Source organism: Tamandua tetradactyla, chromosome 4 (assembly GCF_023851605.1).
Source record: "Tamandua tetradactyla isolate mTamTet1 chromosome 4, mTamTet1.pri, whole genome shotgun sequence".
Taxonomy (NCBI): domain Eukaryota; kingdom Metazoa; phylum Chordata; class Mammalia; order Pilosa; family Myrmecophagidae; genus Tamandua; species Tamandua tetradactyla.
The window spans coordinates 106,452,582-106,480,470 of NC_135330.1; the positions used below are offsets into that span (position 1 = coordinate 106,452,582).

Here is a 27,889-nt window from a genome sequence, read left to right on the forward strand (position 1 = left end):
TTTTAAATTCTAAATCTGGTGGGCATTTTGCACTCACAGCTCTCAATTTGGCTCAGCCACAGTTCACAGGTCAACAGGTGGGTGGTGGCAGCCAGGTGGGATGGCACAGCTTTAAAGGTGTTGGCAGTATGGTGGTGACAAGTAGGTCTCTGACTCATACAGATTCTAGGTCCACATCTTGGCTTTGCCCCTTGTTAACTTCTAGACCCTTGAGTAAATTACTTAATCTTTCCACTCTTTGTTTTCCTCATCTTTAAAAAGAGATTAATACCCACCTCCAAGGTGTCACTGGGAGAATTAACAAGACAAAGCACACAACACAGTGCCAGGCATAGTCTCGATGATGATGATGACTTTTATCTTAGAAGAGTAACAGTTTGCATTTGTTTCTGCTTTCCCGAATACGAGGTATTTTTGCAAAAGCACTTTAACCCTGTAAAGAAGGTTTTCTTGTTGTCTTCTTTTTAGACATGAGGAAATGGCTCAGTGATCAAAGAACTTGCCCAGGTTCATTCAGTTGAAAACAGACAAAACAGGGTTCAAACCCAGGTCTTTTTACCCAAAGATGGGGATATTTACAATTGTACCACACTGTGGCTATCTTAGGAGAATATTTCATCTCCTTATTAATCATCTCAACTCCATAAGTCTGCGACTAGCTGGGTACTAGACTAGCAGTTGGGGTGGACAACTGAAGTGGGTTGAGATGGCCCTCCGTCCTTGGATGCTACTAGAGGAGGAGGAGGAGGAGGGGGAGGAGGAGGAGGAGGAGGAGGAGGAGTTGGAATAAATTCTCTTTTAACCCCTCAGAAATAAATGAACTGAACAAAAGTCTCTGGATATAGTAAGAGAAAAGACATACGTAATAATCAACTCTTTATTCCTTCTTACACTCACATGTGTGTATTGTTGTGTGTTTTATTTTGAGCATTTGGATGAATGAGTTACACAACACAGTCATCCAATCATTCAACAATTAATTAGTGATCATTTTTAGGTAAAAACTGCTATTCTAGATACACTGGAAAATGCAGATAAATCATACAAGAATCCTTCCTTTAAGAAGTTAATAGCTTCTTAAGGGAAATAAGACAACACACACATTAAAAACTCTATTACCTGGTAAAAAGGCAGAAGAGAGCCCAGCACGGTGCAGTGGGCATTCAAAGGACAGACAGAGTATTTCTAGCCTGACAGGTTTTGTGACAGGGGTGATACTTCAGTTGTACCTTGAAGGACCTTAAGATCTGGACACTCAGATGGGGAAAGGACATTCCAGGTGCCAGGAAATACATAAATAAAGGCAAAGATGTTGTAAAGTGCAAGACCAATATATAATTAATTAATACAAGAATAATTCAGTTGTGTTGGCTGAAACACAGGGAGACACAAAGGAAGTTCAGAAGCACAATATGCCAGACAATCATAGAGGGTAACGAGGGCCAATGGAATTTTCCGTGTGGCCAGTGCAGACCTAGTGAGAGTGAGACTAATGAGAGATATGTTTTAGGCAAATCAATTTGACAGTGGTATCCAACTCACTGGAGAAGAAGAGGATACAAATAGGAAGACCAAGTAAAAGACCATTTTTTCATTATCCAGGGGAAGGGAACGGTTCAGTACCTAAATCCGCATGGTAGGCAAGGAGGGAAGGGGGAGGAGCTCGTCACAGATGTCTTACATAGGACCTGCCCCTAACAGGTGGCATGAAGAGAGAGGTGTGTCAATCCTAGCTGCCCCATTTTCAGCCCGGGTAAGTGGGAGGCTCAGAAGAGCAAAACAAGAGAGGAAAACAGGCCCATGAGCACAGCAGGACTCGTGGGGAATGAGCAGCCCGGGTAGAATGGCGGCAGCATGCTCAGGACTGGAGGGCTACAAGCCATAGCTCCAGAGCTGGCCCAGCCTGATCCAAACGCTGGTCAGCTGCTGGCTCCTGATGTGATCTTAGTCAAGTTATTTAATCTTGCTGAGCCTCAATCTCCTCATCCCCAAATTAACCCCAAATGAGGATAGTAAAAATAGCACCCTCATCGAGTTACTGGGAGGGTAAGTGAAATGACAGGAGCGGAGTGCTTGGGAGCTTGTCTGGCAGAGAGTGAGCACCCCATAGTAGCAGTTAATATGCCTATTCAGTAGGAACCCAGAGCAGGGACTCAGCTCAAGGCACGGGGTAAGGGATGGAAAGTTGTGGTGTGAGTCACCTGCAACGGAGGCAGCTGCTGACACCACATTACTGCAAATGGTCTTGAGCTCACACAGCACACCCAAAAAAACCCTCAAAGCCAAGGATATCTGGGTGTGGCGGCAATGGGAGTTGAAGGACATCTGCTGCTGATACCTAGCCAGAGAAGATGGGTGCTCTCCCTCTAAATTATACAAGGCAAGCTGCATCCAACCAAGTTAATTCCTTCTACTAAGAGAGAAAGGGCCTCATGCACAACCTTATCTGCCACAGTAAAGACCCAAGTATTTGAGCTCAGTCCAAACTCAGAAAACTGGGTCCTGGACAGTTAAGTACACTGCTTGAAGTAAATCACTGACAAAAGGTGCATGGGTTGTTCAGTGGTAAAATGCTCACCTTTCATGCGGGAGACCCAGAATCGATTCCCAGACCATGCACCGCCCCCCTCCACCCCCCAAAAAATTCACTGGCAAAACCAGTAAAGAATCTACTTTCTGGATCCCAGAACCATATTCTTCCCACTGGACCAAACTGATTCTCGAAATAGCTTTGATATTCACAACTCTTCCCCAAATTGTATTCACTGGAGGAGAATTTGTATTATTTGGAAAAGTCTATATTTAGTTAACAGAACACCTAAACATTTTATTCTTACTTCCATTCCTCGGGCTCGATTTACTAAACAGTACACCTCTGTAAGTGACATTATTCCCCCTCGTTCCTGTTAAAATATAAAATAAAAAAGTATAATTATAATAAATTTGCACCCAAATGGGGATAGTAAAACTAATTTACTTATCTACATTTCTTAACAGAAATCAGAAAATTAATTTAGGTTTTAAAAACTATAGTTACATATTTACACACAGGGAAATCTAGTGAGGTACCATGGGGCATTTAAAATTCAATATTTAATGTCATTATTACTGTTTTAACATTTACTTAAATGATCAAAATGAAATGCTTCAAAATGTATATTTAAAGATTTTTAAACTATTCCAGTTAGTAAATAAAGATGGAATTACAGAATTATAAATAACACCATTTCGCCATCCCTAATGAAATAACAGGTCTAGGAAATGATGGTTCATGGCTGGTAACAAAACAAACCAGGCATTATATACCTCCTGATAGAAGCACACAACACCATCTATGAAATATTTTTGCCACAAAATAAAAAGGGAACCTCTAGATATAGCAACCAGTTTATAGACAATACATAGGAGAGAGAGCATGTTAAACACTAGAGAGATACAATTAGCAAAATTCAAATGATGAGAAACTCTATAGGCTAGCCAACTAGTTTCTTTAATAAACTTCATGTGGCAAAAAGAAATGTGGGGAAAGAGGAAATCTAGGGATTTAAAAACAAAAAAACTCAACACGAATCAATCGCAATGCATTCTGATTTGAATAATCCAACTGTAAGAGAAAATTTAAACATTACCTGGATATTTGATATTAAATTATTTTAAATTTTTTGGCATGAAATGATTATAGTATGTTTAAAAGAGTCTTTTATTTTACAATTACATACTGCAATATTTATAATATCTAATTACTTCGTGCATTATATATTTGAGAGTATATGGGAATAGAGAAAGATCATATATTTCCTTTTGAAAATAAGAAATAAAACAACTTCCTATCAAATAGATTTAGAAAGCTATACCTATTTGAAAAGGATGGTGAAAACAATTTAGAAGGTTGCTGACAAATAATCATTACTAAGCACAGTGATTTAATTAACATTTCCAAAAGAAAAACTAACAGGAAAGTTGAATGTAACCACGTTATGAAAGGATTTCTGTTTCTTAGGATTTCTGATGACACTGAAATAGTTTCACACAGTTTTTTTGGCTTTTACCTCTAAAGGTGCCTGCAGTATTCCAACCAGCTGTTTGGCCAGCTGCATGTGGTACTGTGTGCCTGAGCCGTGGGTTTCCCTGGTAACTGGGTTAGCTATTCCCATGCTCAGCAAGTAGGATTTAAACCTGATAGTCTATAATGAAGGAAAAAATATAAAAAAAAAAATCACTCTCCAGAATTAGCACTCCTCTCCAACATTTCAAATATTCCAGCAATAAATACAATTATTTCCATATTTCACCATTTCTTCTACTAGGTTTCTATACTGTGAACTATTGAGAGAGCAGAGTTACTTGAATAAATCTAGATTTTATTCTTCCTTCTCCTATCTTGTATCTTATACTCACAAATTTGGTGCCAGAGGAGATTAAGATACAACTATATTATACTTAATGCCAACCAAATGATATGACCTAAAATTTAGAAAAGAAAATGGGTGTGGCCAGATTGTAGACAGCTTTAATGAAACAGATATGACAACATTTCAATACTTTTGTTTTCTATCCTCCAAGAGAAGGTACTAAGATAACCTTCATTCCTACTAGAACTAACAAAGTTTTTATGGTCACTTTCTTTTAATACTTTCATTTATCCTTGAGTCCTAAAAGAAATAAAGCATTACATTAAGAAAGAAAACTGGTAAACTACCAAATCATCTTTGCATTATTTGTGCAATTTGGTTTCTAATGCCTTAAACAGGTAACTTATTTACCTCATCTTCTGTGATGTCACCTTGTTTGTCTTTAATTTTATTAGCAATTGACTTCGATAATTCCACCATTTCCTTAGCCTGTCCAGAAAAAAGCAAAAGACCAAAAAGAAACAATGTCCCCAAAGTGTCTAAAAACAAGGTATATTTTCAAAACCATATCATAATTGGGATGAATTAAATAGGCGCAAATGGCACATACCTTGACCATTAGCTTGCTGAGGTCCTCAAAGGCCTGAAATGAGAAACACATGTTTGTTGGCATCTGCCTAAATGGTTAAAATGCTTTCAAGCGATGAAACACTTTCTGTATTTTCTTTACTATAATAAAATTTTATGAAATTTCTTACAAGTTTTAATTTATTTGCATGAATATTTATACAAAAATATATCGCCTACCCTGAGAATTCAGTTCGGTTTTGTTGTTTCCAAAACGAACTGCAAAACCTTTTCAAATTCTTAAAGAGAAAATAGCTATTATTGATTAAACAAACAAAAGGTAACATCAGTTATAGTTCAGAAAATATTTTTTATTGTTCTTTGATAGAAGCAAGAAAATTTTTCATTGGTTTTTTCCAAAATCATTTCCTCTCAGGAAGTTAAGAATCAAAGGCATTGTAAAGCCTTCCTGTTGAAAAAAGGCGATAGGCAGCTGGCAGGAATACTTCTTTGGGCATAATAACTCTGGTTTTAAAAGCAGGTGTGATATAACTGAATCAGAGAACCTCAACCTTTGAATATGAACAGATTATGCTTGTAGCTTTGGGTTATGTGAATATCACATAAGAATAACATTCAAATACTACCAAAAAGTTTCAAATAAAACTCATGAATTGTTTAACTCACTACATCTAGAAGCCACTTCAAAGGCCTCTTCAAACTAACTCAGATATAATAAATTATTTCAAGTGATGAAAAATATATTTCCAGATTTATTCTAATTGATGTGCATAAGCGTTAATTTCAAAGGTCAATTAAGAAACATCAGTAATGGAAATCTTTCCATTTACATAGACTAGTGATCAACAGGCTTTGATCAGCTTGTGCCCATCTTAATAACATGCAGGAAGGTATCCTTCATGTGCGAAAGGATTTTACTAAAAGAATAGAGTGCTGTGTAAGATTCTTACCGCCAACTCACTAAGACTAATACAGAAAACAAAGGGGACTGTGCACACACCTAACAGGAATTTCCTCAGATAAACAAAAGGCTTAAACACTGGATTCTTATCAGCAACAAACAGCAGATGCAGGAAACCTTTTGTGGGAAACTCTGGGCACCAGCTCTCAAACTAACTCATTTCTAACATTTAAATTAAGGGCAAATCACACACCAACCTAGTTTTAAAAAATAAAACACACAAACCTTTTATACACTTAAGATTTTTACTTTGACTATATAAAGTATTAATATATTTCTTTTACCTGTATAAAGAAAACCAATAAGACAACATTTGAACAAATTTATATGGCAAATCACTTTCTTTATTGTATTATATTTTCATAGGAAAAATATGCCAAAAATAAGAGTAATATAATACAAAAAATTAACCCTATTTCTTACATATTTAGCCAATGTTTGTTATATTTATATATAAATATAAATATTTATATTTATAACTAATTGTGCTGTGCTTTGAAATTTATTGCTTTTTTGTATATGTTATTTTTTACAAAAAAGAAGAAAAAAAGTCAATTGTGATAATAAAAAAGTATTTAAGCCTTCTAGCCTTCTATATTCTAGAGCAGCTAGAAGGAAAAAAATCTGAGAGGGCTGTATGGTAGCCCATGACAAACTCTGGGATCTGTCCTGTAACTACTTGTGAACAGTGCTTTGAAAACTATTGCTTTTTTCTTTCTTTGCTTTCTATATATGTTATACTACACAATAAAAAAGCTAAAAAAATACAATGGAAGAAAATAAAATAAATATTTTAGTGCCTTAGAAGAATTATCCCTAAAATATTTTAATTACAAAACACAAACAAAAGCTTTTCACTTTTAAAATTTGGAATCAGCCAAATGTCTAAAATCTACCTATAATAAAAATTAAAGCAATATAGGCACAAATGCAAAATAGATGCACATGCCCATTTTATTACTTTATTTACCAGTTTACAGATTCACCTATCCCTCTACTATGTCCCAATTCCCACTCCAATTTTGAGAAAAACGGCATCTCTGCTTTACAACTGTGGTCTATCCTGATTTATGGCATTATTTCTTACTGACTTGCAGTCATTACTTTGATAACCAGTGTCAGTAACTAACAATCTATTCGTGAATTTTCTGTTTCAGTACTCTTGATTCTGTACCTGTGCAGATGCTGTTCCCTCTGCCAACTGATTTTTCAGGTCTTGACATTGAGGCTACTTCTGCTAACAAACCTTTTCTGATCCCACTGGAAGTTAGGGGCCATTTGTTGTTCCTATTGCACCCTGTATTTTTCCCTAACGTTGCATTTCTTGCACTGTAGATAACTCCTATTTGCCTGCCTGTGTCTGGCTTGTCACCACTACATTCACAGCATCTTGGGGTCAGATGTGACAAGTCCACAGAGAGCAAGGACCATCTGCTTGCTGAATGTATTAGTGACCCACATTACAGAGCACAACTGCTTGTGTACAGTCCTTTTAGCTGTGAGATTTCATGAAAATTAGATGGAAATAGAATAACGTATCTCATAAATAAACAAAAACATTAATTTGAAGGTAATACCAGGGTTATGTTCAAAACAACCTGGAAAGGCACATATAAACATGTATATACTTTATTGAAAAGAAAACTGAGACTAAAAGAAGTTAAGCAGTTTTTCAAAATGAGATTAGAGGATTCTGGGAAGATGGTGGCTGTGACGACACAGTTTTTAAATCTCTACAAATCCCCACATAAAAACAGACAGTAGCTGGATCACAACACCAGGGAGGACAACTGGATCACAAAACCAAAACTCACAGACAATACATACATAATACTTCAAAACTAAGTGACAAGACCTTGGCTCTTTCCAAGTTCTGGTATTTCAGTAATGCGGGTCCTTTCACGGAAAGGCAGATGGCGATGTCTCATGGGTTCTACATCTCCAAATGTTTGTGTCTATCCAGGTGTCTGTGTGGGCACACCGAGCATCTCTCTACATGTCTGTGTCTGAACTTTCTTTAAAACATTTCCGCTTTTAAAGGACTCCAGTTAACAAATTAAGACCCACCTCAAATGGGTGTGGTCACATCGCCATGGAAATAATCTAATCAAAAGATCATACTGACATTTGGGTATATCACATCTCCATGGAAACAACTAATCAAAAGATTTCACCCTAAACAGCAGGTCTGCCCCCACAAGACTGGTATGCTAATCTCCTTACTGCACATCCCAAATTAACTTTGTAAATGAAAAAGGAAGCTTGCTAAAACTGTAATAAACATTTACTTAAGTTACATGCCATTGAAATTGCACATGAGCCCTGTACTGTTCCACTTTGGGACTGTTTCCATGACTTTTAGCCATGTATTATTTCTGGTCTTCATATTTTCACATACATTTTACTGATTTATATCCATTTACTATTAATGAAATAAATCACCAACTGGTTTTGTGCTTAAAATTTAATGTTCTCATCTGTTATATATGTGAATGTATGCAAATTCCATTGTTTTCAATTTGTTATGTGTGTCTCATCAGTCCACATTGTTTCATAATTCTAATTTTTCTTGGCAGTAGTTGGTCTTTTCCTATTAAATTTTAAAATTTCACTTTCAGCCAGCTCTACAGTATATAATTCTACGTCTAAATATCCAGCTTTTTGCAGTATATATTTTATAATCAATGAATGCCTCTAATTTGCAAAAAATGAATTAGTCGGATTGAACTACTTCAAAGGAGCAATAAAAACCCAGTTATAGAAATATGGCTCAGCCATACGATTTGATTCTTAGTTTTAAGTTTTATAGTATTTTGCTAATATTTGATCTTGCTCACCTCTACAACTATGTTTTGACAAACACATCCTACGGCTTATCAACTACATGACAACTGGCCAACTCAGAATTTTCTGGAGCAGTGTTCCTTCAATACATAAATCTAATAGAAGATACTTAATAAATATGAGCCAAAATAAACAGAAATATGCATAAAAAAAAACAACTAAGTTAGAAGATACCCACAAAACTCTATGATACAAACAGAGAGGGACAAACTACCAAGAGCCACAAGTCCTGCACGATAGCCACATCCATGCAAGGGGAAGGAAAGGGGAACAACAGGGCTACTGACAGCTCTGAGAATAAGAGAACCCACCGAGCCAATGGTATTCATAGCAGGCCAATCTGAGGACAGCACCTAAAACTGGGAGGGATTTCCCAACTCTAATAGAATGTGTGCAAGGGGTCCTCAGAAAGGCTGAAAGGGCAAGCAGCATAGACCCTAGAAACTTTTGAAACTGCCCTACCAGGAGACTGAGGTAGAGAAACTATTGCATTAAAAACTGAGTAATTACTTGGCCCATGCACTTCCCCTCCACTACCACCCCCCAAAGAATTCAACAAATGGTGTTGCAATAATAGGACAGTCACACGGAAAAATGAAATGTGACCTCCACTATATAGTCTACCAAAAAAAAAATTGAGCAGAGAAAACATATTGACCTTTCTTTTTTTTACTTCTTTTTAGAAAAAGGCTGTTAGAACATGTTTTGGTTAAATTATGCCAACCTGAGATGGACCTCTTAAATGGAATAGGAGACTGTGGTTTCAGGAAAACTAAATATATTTCAATTACAGAAAAGAATTAGGCATAGCTGTACCAAAAATAATAAACACAAAAGGCTGAAAAAGACGGCTGACCAGAATTTGTGTAATAATTACCTCAGAAATGTTTTTGTCAGTTTCTTTTCTTTTTTCTTCCAGTTTCCTTTCAATACCTACAATTCCTACAGCCCTTATTCTTCCTGGCTGAAAAACAAAAGCAGAAATAAGAAATACAACATAGGAAGGAAACAAAATCTTTTGTATCTCAACACACTGTGTTACCCAATGGCAGGAAAAGACCCACAAAGGACCAAAGAAAAACAACAGAAAGAAATCTAAATTTCTTTCAAAACATTTGTCAGCTTCCTACGGTACATAAAGATCTTCAAATCATTAAAGAAAACTGAATATATAATAAATGGCATATTTTGTCCTATATTTTAGATATAAATTATTCAATTCATTTTTGTTCCTTGGCAAGTGATTATGCAACAGATTCTTAATAGGGTATCAAATCTGCAAGAAACTATAGTTAAAATATTGGCACTAGCCAGTGACTATATAAGCTGCAGCCACATATTTGAGTGCCTGTCCGTGGTTAGTGATTAATTTAGCCTGGTCTGGAAAATGCCATCCAGCACTGTTTAGTGCTCTGATTATGAAGAACAGAAAGTAGTATGTGGAATCTGACTTCTACTCCCCTTAGAAATACTGTTAAGCAGTCTTCTATGTTTACTAAATATGTACTGTCTATAGAGCACTAAATTAGATGCTACAAAAATAAAATAAGGATAACATTGCTTTGCTTCTATAAAGTTCTACAATCACGGAGTCCTTTCCTTAATAAAGATGCAAAAAAGTACACAGTTGAAAATACTGTATTAGCAAATAGTTAAAAAAAAATACCTGATATCCTCTACTTGTTTGTACTGACTGGGAAACTGGCAGATTCTCCCATCTTCTCTGTGTCATTTCCTCTGATAAACGCCTGTAAAACTGTTATATGCATACACATACTTTAAGTGAGTAGGGTTATGGCATCCTTACACCCTTATACAAATTATTACTTAACATTTCTTCAGTTAAAGGTCTGAACAAGCTTAGAATTCACAGAGACATCAAAGGAAATGAAAGGAAGTTCTTTTCTTGGATCAACTTCAAAAAGCACAAAGAAAAAAAAAGAAGGAACTGACCTTTCTATACAAACGGGCTATTCACCAAAGAGATGAGTGACAATGAAATAAACACTTTAAATAATCCTGCATATGTGGATTGTTTTCAACCTATAGTGAAACAAACGCAGTGCCAGGAAAAATATACAACCATTTTCCATGAAGGAAGCAGAAAATAATTTATTTAAAATTTGAAGGCAGAAATTAGGGCCAAAACATGCCTATGCTCACACAAAAAAAATCAAATATATATTTCAAGTAGAGTGAAAATGACTTCATACAGGCTCTTGTATTTGTTCTGTGCCTACTGTGTGAGAAGCACTGGGTGAGGAACTACAGGTAAAAAAATAATAATTTATAATGTTACGGACAGACAAATAAAATTGTAAATGTCTTAAGAACACTTATATAGGGACTTACCAATCAAACCAAATAACTTACTATTCTGTGGGCTAAGTACTTAAATGATTACATCTGGGGAGATCTGCCTAACTTAAGGCTGGTGATCTTTCAGATACTGAGGAAATTTAATTTTACTGTGTTATATTCTGTCTCTTTAGCCAGACTATACCACTGAAAACTTCATGACAGCCACTGTGGAAGAGAGTCTGGCAGTTCCTCGAAAAGTAAGGTATAGAATTACCATATAGGGAATACTGAATAGGGCATGAGATTTTGTTGGTTTGTCCAGGTTAGTGTGATGCCCCAATATATCCCAGAATAATCTGGGCAGACAATAAAAAAGTATTTGCAAAGTCCCCTTGGGGCACTGGGAAGAAAGGAAGAAATATTCAACTTTTGCATCGGGTGGAGAATTTCTGATCTTCTAGCAAACAGTGGGGACAGCCAAATCAATAGGCCAAGTCCTTGATCTTGGGGTTCGCCCCTACAAAACTTATTCCTGCAACTGATAGGCTAAGCCTACTTAAAATAAGGCCTAAGTTCACCCCCAGAGAATCTCTTTTGTTGCTCAGATGTGGCCTCTCTCTCTAAGCCAATTCAGCAGGTGAATTCACTGCCTTCCCTCCTACATGGGACATGACTTCCAGGGGTGTAAATCTGCCTGGCAACGTGGAACAGAAATCCTGGGATGAGCCGGGACCCAGCATTAAGGGATGGAGAAAGCTTCTTGACCAAATGGGGGAAGAGAGAAATAAGACAAAATGAAGTTTCAGTGGCCAAGAGATTTCAAACAGTTGAGAGGTTATCCTGGAGGTTATTATGCATTATAGAGATATTCCCTTTTTAATTTATGGTATATTGGAGTGGCTAGAGGGAAATACCTGAAACTGTTGATCTGTGTTCCAGTAGCCTTGATTCTTGAAGACGATTGTATAAATAGATAACGTTTACAATATGATTATGTGATTGTGAAAACCTTGTATTAAATTTCCTTTTATCCAGGGTATGAACAGATGAGTAAAAAAATATGGATTAAAAAATAAATAAATTATAGGGGGGACAAAGGGTAAAAGGAATTGGGTAGATGGAAATACTAGTGGTCAATGAGAGGAAGGGGTAAGGTGTATGATACGTATGAGTTTTTTTCTTTTTCCTTTTTATTTCTAAAAAATGATTATGGTGATGAATACACAACTATGTGACGATATTGTAAGCCACTGATTGTACACCATGTATGGAAGGTGAGAATATTTCTCAATAAAAATACTAAAAGAAAAAAAGAGATTTTCTCATATACTATTGTGAAATATGTATGATGCAGTCTTGGCAAGTGTGATTCTCTCAAATCATCAAAAAAAAAAAAAAAAGAATTACCATATGACCCAGCAGTCCTGCTTTTAGGTATATACCTGAAAAAACTGAAAGCAGAGACTCAAACGATATTTTCACACTGATGTCCATAGTAGCTTTATTTACAATTGCCAAAAACTGGAGGCAGCCCAAATGTCCATCAACTGGTGAATGGATAAATAAAATGTGGTATATACATGCAAAAGCATGTTAGCCCTAAAAAGGAATGAAGTTCTGATATATGTGATGACATGGATGAACCTTGAGGACATCATGTTGAGTGGAATAAGCCAGACATAAAAGGACAAATATCCTATCATCTCACTGATTTGCAATAATTTAAATAAGCAAACTCATAGAGTCAGAATCTAGAATAATGCTTACAAGGTGGGGACTGGGAACACTGAGTTAGGCTTAAAGGGTAGTTTTTATTTGGGATGATGGAAAAGTTTTGATAAAATAGATGGTGATGATGACAGCACACTGTGAGGAATGTAATTAACATACTGAATTATATATTTGAATGTAGCTAAGAGGGTAAATTATATGTGTATACATGGTACTAGAATAAAAATTTTAAAAAAGAAAGTCCATGGAACTGCACAACACAGTGAACCCTAAGTTAAACCATGGACTACTGTTAACAGTATAATAAAAGTGTGCTTTCATCAATTGTAATAAATGTACCACACTAATGCAAGGTGTTAATAACAGGGTGGTAAATGGGAGTCTTATACTTTATGCATGATTGTTCTGCAACCCAAAACTTCTCCAATTAAAAATGAATAAATAAATACATAAGCTTAATGAAAAGTGTGGCCTAGTGGCACAACTTCAGCTATTTCCAGCTTCTGCTTCTTTCTTGTGATCACACCTTCCTGTTTCCTATCCTCACTGCAAGCTAAACTGCATGTTTCACTCTCTAACGAGGCTTAAGATTATCTTAAAATTTTATTGTAAAAATATGGTGAAGAGACTTCCAGGGAAAATGACAAAGTAGGGTGCTCCAGGACTCAGTCCTTCCACCAAAACAACTAAACAGGCAGGAACTGTGTGAAACAACGATTTTGAAACTCCAGAGTCCAGAAGAATGCTGTATATCATCCAGAGAAGAGTGGGAGGAAGGAAAAGATAAACTACAGTAAATGACAGTAAATCGCTCTCTACCCACGGCGACTACCTTGGCTGACCCTCTAATCTCACAGCAGGCCACCATGGGGTCCAGTTCCTGGCTAGCTGCTGGTAACAGAATGGGACATAAAAATCTTCCCCAAGAACAGGATTGGGCATAAGTTGCCAATCACAGCTTTCAATTAGAGAATTTGGATTGCTAGGTCCCAACTCTAAGGGCACCTACTGTTTCAACCTGGCACAGATAATGGTGATGGCAGTCATTCTTTCAACCCTTTGGCACAGATAATGGTGATGGCAGTCATTCTTTCAACCCTCCCTAGACAGGTACATAGGCAATGGAGATTTAAAGGCACAGCTGTAGTTTATCTTTTCCTCTTCCTCAGAGATGCAGGGACAGGTAACATATGGGCTGCACTTGCTGGACAGGCAAGAAAAGCCCAGCTTTGGGTAGCCATTAGAGAAGGTTTTAGAGTCTTCTCCTACCTGGGGCACTTTAGAGGCAGTATGCACCTTCTCCATAGGTCCCTGGCCCTACTGTGGTTGGCAAAGGTTGACTTAGGATAAGAACTCTTTGGGGTGCCCATCCTGCCAGAATTTTCCCTCCAGGCAAAAGTAGCATGGCACAAGGAAAGGAGTATAAGAAACTATAGAGCTGGACAATCTAGAGCAAAGACTTGCCAGCTTCAAATATTCTATAGGGGAGGTCTACCTCCTGGAAAACTAAACTACTGTAAACAGGAAACTACAAACAAGCAAAATCCAAGACAAGAAAGATGACCAGAAAGACAAGGAAAACCTTGCACAGTATATTCACCTTGGGCAGACCTTCCTGATATAAGGGCTGAAGTTCAGGAAAATCTGTCTTACCATCAACTTGGTTAAAAAACCAAGAAACAGACACCCCAGACAGTAAATCCTAGAGTTAAAATTTCAAAATATTAAAATGTACAGTATATAACAAAAGAGTATAAGACAAAGAATCAGGAAAGGACGTCCCATCCAAAGGGAGGATAAAAATACCAATGAAGAAGATGAGAATGTGAACACACCAAACAATGTCTTTTAAAAAAGACCTTAAAACTATTCAAGGAAATGAAGGGAAGTACAGTGTACAAAGATACAAGTAGCAATAAGTACAAGGAAACTGGTGGAGGGACAGAAGGGCATAGGAAAAGTATATATGCATGATATCGAAGTTAAGCTGGTATCAAACCAAATATAACTGTTATATGTTTAGGGTATTAAATTTTAAACCCATGGTAACCACAAGGAAAACAGATGAAGAATGTATCCAGACAGAAGAGAGAAGGCACATAAATATGGTACAACAAAAAACATCAAATAAATGTAAAAGTAGGCGTTAACAGATGTGAGGGACAAAAATGTAAAACTTACAGACTAAATAGCAAAACAGTAGAAGAAAGTCCTGTATTATCAGTAGTGACTTTAAATGTAAATGGATTAAACACTGTAGTCAAAAGACAGAAACTGGCAAAAAGGATAAAATAAATGTCCAACTAGATGCTGTCTGCAAGAGATCCACCTTAAAGTCAAAGATACATGTAGGTTGAGGGTGAAAGGATGGAAAAAAATATACTATGCAAGTAGTAACCAAGAGAGCTGGGGTCACTATACTAATATGGGATAAGATAAACTTTAGGTCAAAAGCAGCTATTAGGGACAGAGATGGTCATAATATACTGATAAAGGGGGCAATTCAACAGGAAGATGTAATAATTATAAATATATATGACCTAATGGCAGAGCCCCAAAATACATGCAGCAAGATATAGATTTAAAGGGAGAAATTGACAGTTCTACTTCAATAGCAGGAGACTTTAAAATACCACTCTTAATAATGGCCAAGCATCTAGTCAGAAGATCAATAAGAAAATACAGGGTTTGAATAATACACTAAACCAAGTAGATATAACACATATGTGTTATATCCCATATAACACCACACCCAATGAAAACAGAATATACATTCTTCTTAGGTACACATGGATGATTCTCCAGGATAAACTATTTGGACAAAATATTGTTAAGAAAGCAATAGTACCCAAAGTAATTTATAGATTCAATGCAATCCCAATCAAAATTCATAAATACTGAAATCATACAATGTATATTCTCCCACTACAATGGAATGAAGCTAGAAATCAATAATAGGGAGAAATGGAAAATTCACTAATACATAGAAATTAAACAACGTACGTGTGTGTGTGTTGTGCCCAGTTTTTTAAAAATATTTTTATAGAGAAATATCCACACACACACAGTCCGACCATATTATAAAATCAATGGCTCACAATATCATTACATAGTTGTGTATTCTTTACCATGATCATTTTCAGAATACTTGCATCACTCCAGAAAAAGAAATAAAAAGAAAAAAAAAAGAATTAATATATTCCATACCCCTCGCCCCTCCTTCTCATTGACTCATAGTATTTCAATCTACCTAATTTTTACCTTTTATCTCTCCCTACTATTTATTTTTTATCCTTATTTTCTTTTCACTCATCTATACATAGTGTGGATAAAAGAAGCAACAGACACAAGGTTTTCACAACCATCCAGTCACACTGTAAAAGCTATATAGTTATAGTCTTTTTCAAGAATCAAGGCTATGGAAACACAGTTCAACAGCTTCAGGTACTTCTTTCTAGACATTCCAATGTACCATAAATTAAAAAGGGATATCTATACAACGCATAAGAATAACTTCCAGGATAAACTCCTAAGTCTATGTGAACTCTCTCAGCCACTGAGATTTTATTTTGACTCACTTCTCTCTTTTCCCTTTGATTAAGAAGGTTTCCTCATTCCCATGATGCTGGGCCCCAGCTCATTCCCGGGAGTCAGGTCCCACATTGTCAGGGAGATTTACACCTCTGGGAGACATGACCCACGTAGGAAACAATATACTCTTAAATAACCAATGGGTTAAAGAAGAAGTCAGAAGCAAAATTAGGAAATTTCTTGAGGTGAATGAAAATGAAAATACAACATACCAAAATGTATGGGATGTACAGAAGGCAAGGCTTAGAAGGAAATGTTTAGCTCCAAATGCTTACATTATAAAAAGAAGGTATACTTCAAGTCAGAGACCTAACTGCAAAACTGGAAAATCAACAACAAAAAATAAATTAAACCCAAAGTAAGCAGAAGGAAGGAAACCGTAAAAATCAGCGTAGAGGTCAATGAAATAAAAAACAAAAACACCAACAGAGAGAATCAACAAAACCAAAAGTAGGTTCTTTGAAACAACTGATAAACTTTTAGCTGGACTGACAAAGGAAAAAGAGGATACAAACAATGAAAAGAAGAAATGAAAAGAGAGACATTTCTACCTCCCCTGCTGAAATAAAGGGGACTATAAAAGGATACTATGAATAACCATAAATTATATAACTCAGATGAAAAGGACAAATTCTTAGAAACCTACAAACTACCTACATTGACTTAAAAAGCAATGAGGATCTCAACAAACCAAATAATAGTAAAGAGACTGAATCAGCCACCAAAAACCTCCCAAGAGGTGTCTGCCCATGCAAACAAACAAACAAAACAAAAAACCTCCCAAGAAAGAAAAGCCCAGGACCAGATAACTTTACAGGGAATTCTACCAAATATTCCAAGAAGACTTAACTCCAAATCTGCTCAAAGTCTCCCAAAGAACTGAAGAGGAAGGAACACTAACTCATTCTGTAAGGCCAACATCACCCTCATACCAAAGCCAGGTAAAGGTACTACAAGAAAATTACAAACCAGTATCTCTTAAGAATATAGATGCAAAAATCCTCAACAAAATTTTAGCAAATGAATCCAACAGCATATTAAAAAAGTTTATACACCATGATCAAGAGGGATGTATCCCTGGTATTCAAGGGTGGTTCAACATAAGAACATCCATTAATGTAATACACCACATTAACAAACTGAAGGAAAAAAAAAACCCACATTATTTCCTCAACTGATGCAGAAAAGGCATTTGACAAAATCCAGCACTCATTCTTAATAAAAACATTTAGAACACTAAGAACAGAAGGAAACTTCCTCAGCATAATAAAGGGCATATATGAAAAGACCACAGCTAACATCCTACTTAATAGTGAAAGACTGAAAGCTTTCCCTTTCAGATCAGGAAGAAGGGAACTGTAACTCAACATTGCACTGGTAGTTCCTGCCAAAGCAATTAGGCAAGAAAAAGAAATAAAAAGCACCCAAATTGGAAATGAAGAAGTAAACTTTCCCTGTTTGCAAACGGTATGATCCTAAATACAGAAAATCCTGGAAAATCCATAGCAAAGCTCCTAGAGCTAATAAATGAATTCAGCAAGGTGGTGGAGTACAAGATCAACACCCCAAAATCAGGTGTGTTTCTACACACAAACAATGAACAACTGGAAGAGGAAATAAAAAAAAAAAATCTCATTCACAATAGTAACTAAAAGAATCACATACCTAGAAATAAATTTAACCAGGGATGTAAAAGACTTGTAATAGAAAACCACAAAACACTGCTAAAGGAATTAAAGAAGACCTAAATAAGTGGAAGGATATTCCATGCTCATGAATCGGAAGACTAAATATTAATTTGTCAATAATACCCAGAGCAATTTATAGATTCAATGCAATCCCAATCAAAATTCCAACAGCCTTCTTTGCAAAAATGGGAAATCCAATCATCACATTTATATGGAAGTGTAAGGGGGCCCCCAAAGCTAAAGCCATCTTGAAAAAGAAGAACAAAATTGGAGGACTCACACTTATTGATCTTAAAACTTACTACAATGCCACAAATCAAAACAGCATTGTACTGGCACAAGGGCAGATATATGGACCAATGGACTAAAACTGAGAGCTCAGAAATCAACCTTCACATTTATGACTAACTGATTTTTGACAAGGTGGCAAAGACCAATCATTTGAGAAAGAACAGTCTCTTCAACAAATGGTTTTTGGGAAAATTGGATCTCCATTTGCAAAAGAAAAGAAGGACTCCCTTCCTCATACCATATACAAAAATCAACTCAAAATGGATCAGAGAGCTAGAACTATCAAACTCCTAGAAGACAATGTAGGGTAGCATCTTCAGGACCTTGTTAATGATTTCTCAGACTTTAAACCCAAAGCACAAACAACAAAAGAAAAAACAAACAAATAGGGCCATATCAAAATTTAAAGCTTATGTTCTCCAAAGGACTTTATCATGAAAGTAAAATGACCACCTACACAAACAGAGAAAATATTTGGGAACCACATATCTGATAAAGGATAAACAGCCAGAACATATAAAGAAACCCTTCAATTTAACAACAAAAAGACAAACAACTCAATTTAAAAAATGGGCAAAAGTCTTGAACAGACATCTCGCTAAGGAAAATACACAAATGGCCAGAAAGCACATGAAAAGATGCTCAATATCACTCGCCATCAGGGAAATGCAATTCAAAATTACAATGAGATAACATTTTACAACCATTAGAATGTTGGCTATTAAAAAAATGGAAAATAAGTGTTTGAGAAGATCCAGAGAAATAGGAACATTCATTCATTGCTGGTGGCAATGTAAAATGGTGCAGCTGCTATGGAAGACAGTTTAGCAGTGTCTCAGAAAGCTAACTACAGAGCTATCATATGACAGGGCAATCCTGTTACTAGGTATATATCTAGAAGAATTGAAAGCAGGGACTCAAACAGGTATTTGCACATTGATGTACACAGTGGCATTCCTAAATGCCAAAAGATGGAAGCAAGCCAACTGTCCAACAACCAATGACTGGATAAATAAAATGTGCATAATTTATTTCATGTATTTACACTCTGTGGAATATTATTCAGCTGTATAAAGGAATGAAGTTCTGACACACGCAACAATATAGATAAACCTTGAAGACATCAGGCTGAGTAAAATAAATCAGACAGAAAAGGACAAATATAGTATGAGCTCATTGTTTTGAAACAATTAGCATAAGCAAACTCACAGAGTCAGAATCTAGAATACAAATTACCAAGGGGTGAGATGGGGCTAGGGAATGGGAAGTTAAGGCTTAAAATGTACAGGGTTCCGATTTGGAATGATGGAAATGTTTTGGTAACGGATGGTAGCGATGGCAGCACAACATTGTAAACCCAATTAACAGCATTCAAATATATATCTCAACATGATTAAAAGAGGAAATGTTAGATTTAAGAACAGGGGGGAAAAAAAGTCCATGGAACTAAACTAGAGAAACCGTGAACCCTAAGTTAAACCATGGACTTTAATTAATAGTACAGTTATAAAAATGTGGTATCAGAAGTTGTAACAAATGTTCCATACCAAGCCAGGTGTTGGTGTTGGTGTGGTATACGGGAAACCTGTATTATATGCATGATTGTTCTGTAAACCCATAACTTTTTTAATTAAAAAACTTGATATACTGTACAATATTGCTTTTTATCATATTAACAAGCAAAAAATAAACACATACATATTTCTAAGTCCAATTTTATTCATAAAGAAACTTACTTCAATCTGGCCATGTTCTTTGAAGGAGAGTTTGATATATGAATTCTTACTACTTTGGAGTGGACCAGGCTCTTTGTTAGGAGGTGCTGGGTGAAGATGAACAACTATTTTGGCACTAAAGAAAAAACAAATGTAATATATTTAGTTGCCTTTAAAACATCACTGATTCTATTATTACAAACTTTAATATATTGCATACCACTTTTAATGTTCTGGTAAAAACAAAGATCATCCTGAAAAGCACCCTTTTGAAAAATGTATTAATTCAAAAGATCTGTACTTAACACAAGTTAGGAACCAAAAAATTTCAAGTTACCGGCTCTATGGACTAAATTAAAATGTGGTTTTAGAAAACAAATTCAAAGTAATTTGGCTAAATTTTGGGTGGTATATGATTAGGGTTTTCCATCTACAAAATCATCACTAGAAGTCATAAAGGGGCCTGTAATTTTTGCCAAATCATATTACCTTACTTATTTTGAAAATAAATGTGAAAACTTATCTGTTTAATGGCCAGCTGACACTTCATTAAAATTCCATCCAAAACTAACATTCTACAGTGTCATTTGTTGGAAAATACCACTAGGTCAACAGCATGATTTAGAAAGATATCCAACAGTAAAAGCAATTCTCAAAATGCTGCTGCTCTTGGAAAACAAACTACCGCTATCTTTATGACTATCGTTATCTACTATGCGATTAAAAATGTCACCATATTTATTCAGCTTTATAAATCTGTTTTCTTCCCTTTGTTCCCATCTACTCAATACACAGCACTCTTTAAAGATTAGAGAAACCACTAAAATTCATAATCAAAATGTTCTGAATACCTGGTTTAGAACATTTTCTTTATGACTGAATTATAACTATACTTATTACTAAATTCTACTTTTCATTGTTTACACTCACATTGTTGCCTAAATATCATTGTACAACTGAAACACTATTTTTGAGACTTTTCAGTATAACACGTTTTGGTTATGAGTTCTGGCCAGCTGTGTATGGACTCTTCACTTATTACATTGTGGTAAACATCAGTTAAGTGAAGTTCCCATTAACTGTGTAAGCAGAATCACAAGGCTGCCAAAAATAAATCATCAAGTAAAGGAACAAATTCCAACAATTAGGATAGGCCCACACAATCTATAAAGCTAAAAACCCTAAGCCCTACCACCAGATTCTGCCAAATGAAGTCCAACGAGAAGCTAAAAGATCATAAATATAAAATATCATTTAAAAATTCCAGAGCAAGCATAAAAGATTCATGCCAATTTTTTTTTACATTCATTTATTGGATCATTCAATTGCCATATTTCATCAAATTTAAAATCCACTAAATGAAAGAAGTATCTTGAATGCAGAGATGTCAGAAGGAGAAATATTAAGTCTTAGTGAGATATGGTAATTGGGGATACAGAGCTGAAAACTAAAGAGAAATTTGAGAAAAATTAACCAGGAATAGAATTAAATTTCTCCTCACTGGAGATATTTTTTAAAATAAGACATTAGTAATGAAGATAAGTATTCTGAGTATTTTTATTATAGAGCTCAGATTTCCTAGGAACACAGCAGCGGAAAATTCAAATGATTTGGAATGCCTTTAAATTTTACTTTCTATAACTAAAAAATGGAGAAAAGTAACAAGGCAGAAAACAAAAATTACAGGAACCATTTGCTTGAAAAAATCTATGGCTTACTAATTGTTTCAAAATGTTAGTTTCTTTTATGCCAAACAAGCACTTTTTTTATGGTAATTATAATAGAATTAAGGCATGCATTGCATTTCCAGTAAGAAACAATATTTATTTAACTTCTATTAAAGAACACAATAATGCTAAACCTAAAATGGTCCTTTATGAGAAAAAAATTCCATACCAACAATATTTATTCATAAACCTCCCTCAGCTACATGCACTCAAAATGTAAGTCAAAATCTGGGATACTCCTGAATAAACAGAAATGTGTAAACATATGGCTTTAAACCAGAGTGACCACAGCACTTCTGCTGCCCTAATCTTCATATTATTCATATATATTATATGAATATATATTATATCAATACATATTATCCATATAATATGGCATCATTCATATAATCCAATCTCCATTTTATTCTTATAAATATTCCAGCTTGGACAATAACTATTATGATATCTATTTAATTCTGATACCTGAAAAAGTCAAAGTTGAGAAGTAAACTTAATGATCAATTAGAAACTGGACCAAAGTCAGTTCTTTTTCTCAGATTGGTCATTTCTGATTTTAAATACTGAACAACAGACATATAGATGTGAAAGCAGGTGTCTATGGAAATATGTACAGTGATAGCTGGCCCATATTTATTTATAATGACGTGAGAACATATTAGAGTTAACCTTAGTATTTTATTCATTTTTTAAGAATGACTTCATTCACCAATGAATCAAAATGTACATAAATACCTTCTTAAGGTATTTTCTTCCTGATCAGTGACTGTTATTTATAATGCCCCAAAACACAAACATAAGATTCATTTTCACATATGCAGTCATGGCATAGCAATAAATCCGCTAAGTTAAGTTTGATTGGAAATTTTTTTTGAATGTGAATAAGGATTGTAAACCTCACCTTTTACCAATGCCAGCTGCCTGTTCTTCAATGAACACAATTTGGGAAAGAGGAATGGCCATGCAGCATTCCTAGGATGAAAAAAGCAGAAATCTGATTTATAAGACTTGTCAGAAATCCATTTCATCAGATTTAAGCACAAGTATTTAGTAATGAAAACATTTAAAAAGTCATTGTTATTTTAAGCCTTAAATAAACTTAAGGGAAAATTAAATGAAACATTTAACAAAAATTAAATGCAAAAATTAAAATGATGGCAATTTGCTAGGTGGAAGACCATCAGAGATTCAAAAGCTATAATTACCTTTGCTTTCACAGAGGGTGTATTTTCAAGAAATATTTATATGAAAACTTTTTATATGTAGTATTAACTTACATGGAAAACAAAAATAAACAGATAAATCAAAACAACATTAAGGAGTATTATATGGCTGATTTTTCTTTTTCTTTATAATTATCTGTATCTATACACATACACACAATTTTTAAAAGAGAATACTGAGATATACTGCCCTTATTAGTAAACCTGATTTAAAAATTATATATGACCAGCAAAGGGGTCTATGGGTTTATCCAAATTTGCCTCTTTATATGGCAATCAAAAAAATATACTAAGATTAATTTATAAACACATGGCTTAAGGATAACCACCTTACCCTAAAAAAAAAAAGATTTTTTCCTGAATGCATATTTCTTTTTCAAGAATTAAACAACATTAACAGTCTAAGGAAGCATTCTCAATGGGAGGACTATCACTCCCAAGAGGGAAAAAATTGGTTCTTGGGGTAAAAAATGGCCTTAAGATGTTGCAATGGTTAGTGGCCCTTTCAAAGGACCACAGTACAGTATACATATCTGTGGCATTAAAATTTCATGGGAATGGGGGGTGATTAGGAAAATTTAAATGTAGAAGAGCTAGCTTCTTTAACTGGCAACAACGAAATTAATGTATATATACTTTCAAGTTAAAGCTCTTTGTAATAAAAATATCAGCTCTACTTACACATAACTTGTTCTCCTCTCCTAGAAACTAAAAACAGCATTTTTCTCTTCTTGCTGAGTGACTTAAAGGCAGTTCGCCTCAATATGCGGATAAAAGTATATACTTCATAACAGACATATACACTTGACTCTACCAACCATCTGAGAAAAGGCGTTGTTTTTAAGATGCCCTAGTTATTTAAAAGGACCCCTCACAACAGATGGGAGAATTATTCCCTTTATTACATGCAGAACATTCAAATATAGAACAGGATCTGACTGGTGTTTAAAAACACGATGACTGGTGTTTAAAAACACAATTCTCTAATCCAGTAGCTACACAGACTTTTCTGAAGTTAAATGAGTGACAGTACCCTACCTCCTCTATTTGCATTCTATTCAAAGAGATCAAATCGGACATATGACATTCTGAAAAAAAAAATTTTATTATTGCATCTATGTGTAGTCTGGCCAGAAAGGAAAAAGAAAAATACAGTGATTTAAAACTCAGAACAGATACCAAAAAGACTGTATCTTACATGATTTTTTTGATCTCTCCAAATGAGTCGGTGTGTACTAAGAAGGAGGACCCCAGCATCAAATTTTATCTAGAAAGATAAGATCATCACAAAATATTAATAACATATCATTCAATGTTGCCCAGATTTTCTCTCTCATGAATTATACAAATACTAAGTTAATCACATGAATAAATATCAAGTTTATTACAAATTAAAGAGAAGCAATGCTACACACTTCATAAATATACCTAAATATATATTTAACAAAGGAGTAGTTAAATAAAGTATGATTCCTCCATACTATTAAATCCATGCAGAAGTTAAAAGGAATAATGAAATGACATCCTGAATCATATGACAACATGGATGAAGCTTGAAGACAAAATGCTGAATGAAATAAGCCAGACTCAAAGGACAGATACTATACGATTTTCCTCCTATGACCTTGGTAAAGATAAATTCACAGACTTATAAAATATAGGGGACTCAGAAATACACAGAAGCTAGAAATGGGTGAACCGTTAGCTAATGAGGTTGAACTTAAATGTAAGGGAATGGATAGATGTGAAGGTGGTTCATAGTAGGTCTATGAGTAATACTGCCCTATTAAAGTTGAACATGACTGAAAGGGGTTATATAGAGCCATGTATCCCACTGTATAACACTACAAATACAAATAAGTTCCTGCGTGAACTACTTCAAAGGTATGAATCTTGTAAAAAGAGCCAATAATAGAGAGGTATGGGGGGAAACTACTATTACATGCTATGGCCTATATTTAACAGGAATACATTAATAGCACCACAGCAATACCAGGGGTAAATAGTTGGGGAAGTGGGGGAGGACATTGTCTACCTTACCCTGTGTTCTGAATTACTTCAACCCCAACCTGATTGGCTTCATTCTTATCTCAAAACATCAGGTTATATATATATAAAACAGCCTCTCAAAATCCAGAAATAATGATTAAGACATTTCCAGATAAACAAAAGCTGAGGGAATTTGTTACCATTAGGCCTGTCCTATTAGCAATGCTAAAGGAATTTCTTCAGACTCAAAGAAAAGGACACTGGACAGATAATCAAAGCAGTATAAAGAAGTGAAGACCAGGCAAAGGTAACCATTCGGGTAAGTATAAATGCCAGTACCTCTGTGTTGTATTGTTTGTTATATAACTACACGTCTTGCTTCATATAAGTGCTACAATGCAAATGCATAAAAAGTATGATAAACTGATGGTTCTGAACATACAATGATAATTTGTATCATACATACATGAAAATACATATATAATTTATAGCAAGTACCAAAAGAAAAAAAAAAAGCAGGCAGACAGAAGGGTTTAGGGAAAGTATATTTGCGTGTTATTGAAAATAACTTGGTGTTATGGTTTGAAGTTGTATGTACCCCAGAAAAATATGTTCTTAAATTTAATCCATTCCTGTGGGTGTAAACCCATTGTAAGTAAGACCTTTTGATGAGGTTACTTCAGTTAAGGTGCTGCACGCCTTGATTAGGATGGGTCTTAATCCTATCACTGGAGTCCTTTACAATTGGAATGAAATTCAGACAGAGATGGAGAAAGTCACAAAGGAGCAATCAGAAACCGAACATCAACAGAGCATGGAAGATAAGGGAGAGACAATGCCATGTCTTGCCATGTGACTAGGGATCACCAGCAGGTAGCCCCAGAATGCCACCATCTTTAGGGAGAAAGCATCGTCTTCATGATGGCTTGATTTGGACTTTTTCCTAATCTCAAAACCATGAGCGACTAAATTCCCATTGTTCAAGCCAACCCAGTTCAAGATATTTGCTTAAGCAGCATAGGAAACTAAAACAGTTGGTATCAAGTCAAATGTAACTGTTAAAGATTCAGAATGTCAAAGTTTAACTCCCTGGTAATAATAACAACAACAAAAAAGTGTATATGGAAAGAAATGAGAAGGGTCTCAAAATAGTACAACATAAAAAGCCAAATAAATATGGAAGTAGGTATTACAGAAGAATTGAGGGTCAAAAAAGGTATTAGACTTAATAAGGACTAAATAGTAAAATGGTAAAACAAAGTAATCCATTATCAGTAGTCTCTTTAAATGTAAATGGATTAAATCCCCAGTCAAAAGACAGAAACTGCTGAAATTTATAAAATGAATGCCCTAACTATATGCTGTTTAAAGAGACTTACCTTAAATTTAAAGACATAGTAGGTTGAAAGTGAAAGGATAGAAAAAACTATATAATGTAAATAGCAATCAAAGAGACCTGGGGAAGTTAAACTAATATCAGATAAAACAGACTTTAAGTCAAAAACTGTTAGATGGGACAAAGAGGGCCACAATATTCTGAAAAATGGATCAAGTCAAAAAAAAAAAATATATATATATATATATGCACCTAAAAGAAGAGCAAATACTGACAGATTTGGAGGGAGAAATAGATGGTTCTACATTAATAGATTTCCATAAGCCACTCTCAATAAAGAATAGAACATCCAGAGAGAAGATCATTAAGGAAAGAGAAGACCCGAATGACACCAAAAACTAGCTAGACCTAACAAACATGCATTGAACACTTCATCTGATAGCAGCAGAATATACATTCTCCTCTGGTGTACACTAATCACTCTCCAGGATAAACCACACAGCTGGTCACAAAACAAGTCTCAATAACTGCAAAACCACTGAAATCATATGATATATCTTCTATAGCCACAACTGATTGAAACTGGAAATCAGTATCAGGCAAAGAATGGAAAAGCCACAAATACATGGAAATTAAACAATGTACTTTTTAACAATGTACAGGTCAAAGAAGGAATCACAAGGGAAATTTGGAAATAATCTTAAGGCAATGAAAATTAAACACAATATAGCAAAACTTATGAGATGCAGCAAAGGTAGTGCTGAGAGGAAAATTTATAACTATAAATGCTTACATTAAAAAAGAAATAAGATTTCAAATAAGAAATCTTACCTCAAAACTAGAGGATCTAGAAAAAAAAAGAGAAAAGCAAAGCGAGCAGAAGGAAGGAAATAAAGATTATAGTGAAAATAAATGAGATAGACAGAAAATAAAGCAATACAGTGAATCAACAAAATCAAAAGTAGGCTCTTTGAAAAGATCAATAAAATTGACTAACCCTTAGGTAGACTGACAAAGAAAAAGAGACAGAGGACACAAACAACAAAAATAAGAACTGAAAAGAAGGATAATGCTATTGACCCCACAGAAATATAAAGGACTATAAGAAGATACTATATGAACTGTACGCCAATAAATTGGATAACCTAGATAAAATGGGAAATTTCAAGAAACACACAAACTATCTATACTGATTCTATACTATCCATACTAATTCAAGAAGAAATGGAAGAGTTCAATAAACCAATAATCAGTAGAGAGATTGAATAAGTAATCAAAAACCTCCCAACAAAGAAAAGCCCAAGACCAGATGGCTTTACAAGTGAATTTTTCATAGTGATCCATCTTTATTGCTTAGTACTTGCACAAGTGAATTTTACTAACTATTCCAAAAATTAATTCCTATCTTGCTCAAAGCCTTCCAAAAAATTGAAGAGGAAGGAACATTCCCTATCTCCTTCTATGATGCCAACATCACACACACACTGACGCTAGATAAAGGCACCACAAGAAAAAATATTACAGACCAATATCCCTTATAAATACTGATGCA

The 27,889-nt window shown here is 35.0% G+C and overlaps 1 protein-coding gene across 3 annotated transcripts in view; it reads right to left on the bottom strand.

Annotated features, from left to right (window-relative positions):
• Positions 1 to 27,889, bottom strand: part of VPS36 (vacuolar protein sorting 36 homolog) — a 39,288-nt gene that overhangs the window by 2,586 nt on the left and 8,813 nt on the right. For all 3 annotated transcript variants that reach the window (XM_077158168.1, XM_077158170.1, XM_077158169.1), the window contains exons 2-10: positions 24,211 to 24,279; positions 22,691 to 22,761; positions 20,084 to 20,198; positions 10,412 to 10,501; positions 9,623 to 9,709; positions 4,963 to 4,995; positions 4,764 to 4,841; positions 4,050 to 4,184; positions 2,838 to 2,903 (exon numbers count right to left, since the gene is read on the bottom strand). In XM_077158168.1, coding sequence (XP_077014283.1) covers positions 2,838 to 2,903; positions 4,050 to 4,184; positions 4,764 to 4,841; positions 4,963 to 4,995; positions 9,623 to 9,709; positions 10,412 to 10,501; positions 20,084 to 20,198; positions 22,691 to 22,761; positions 24,211 to 24,279 — 744 coding nt within the window. The remainder of the gene's footprint in view (positions 1 to 2,837; positions 2,904 to 4,049; positions 4,185 to 4,763; positions 4,842 to 4,962; positions 4,996 to 9,622; positions 9,710 to 10,411; positions 10,502 to 20,083; positions 20,199 to 22,690; positions 22,762 to 24,210; positions 24,280 to 27,889) is intronic.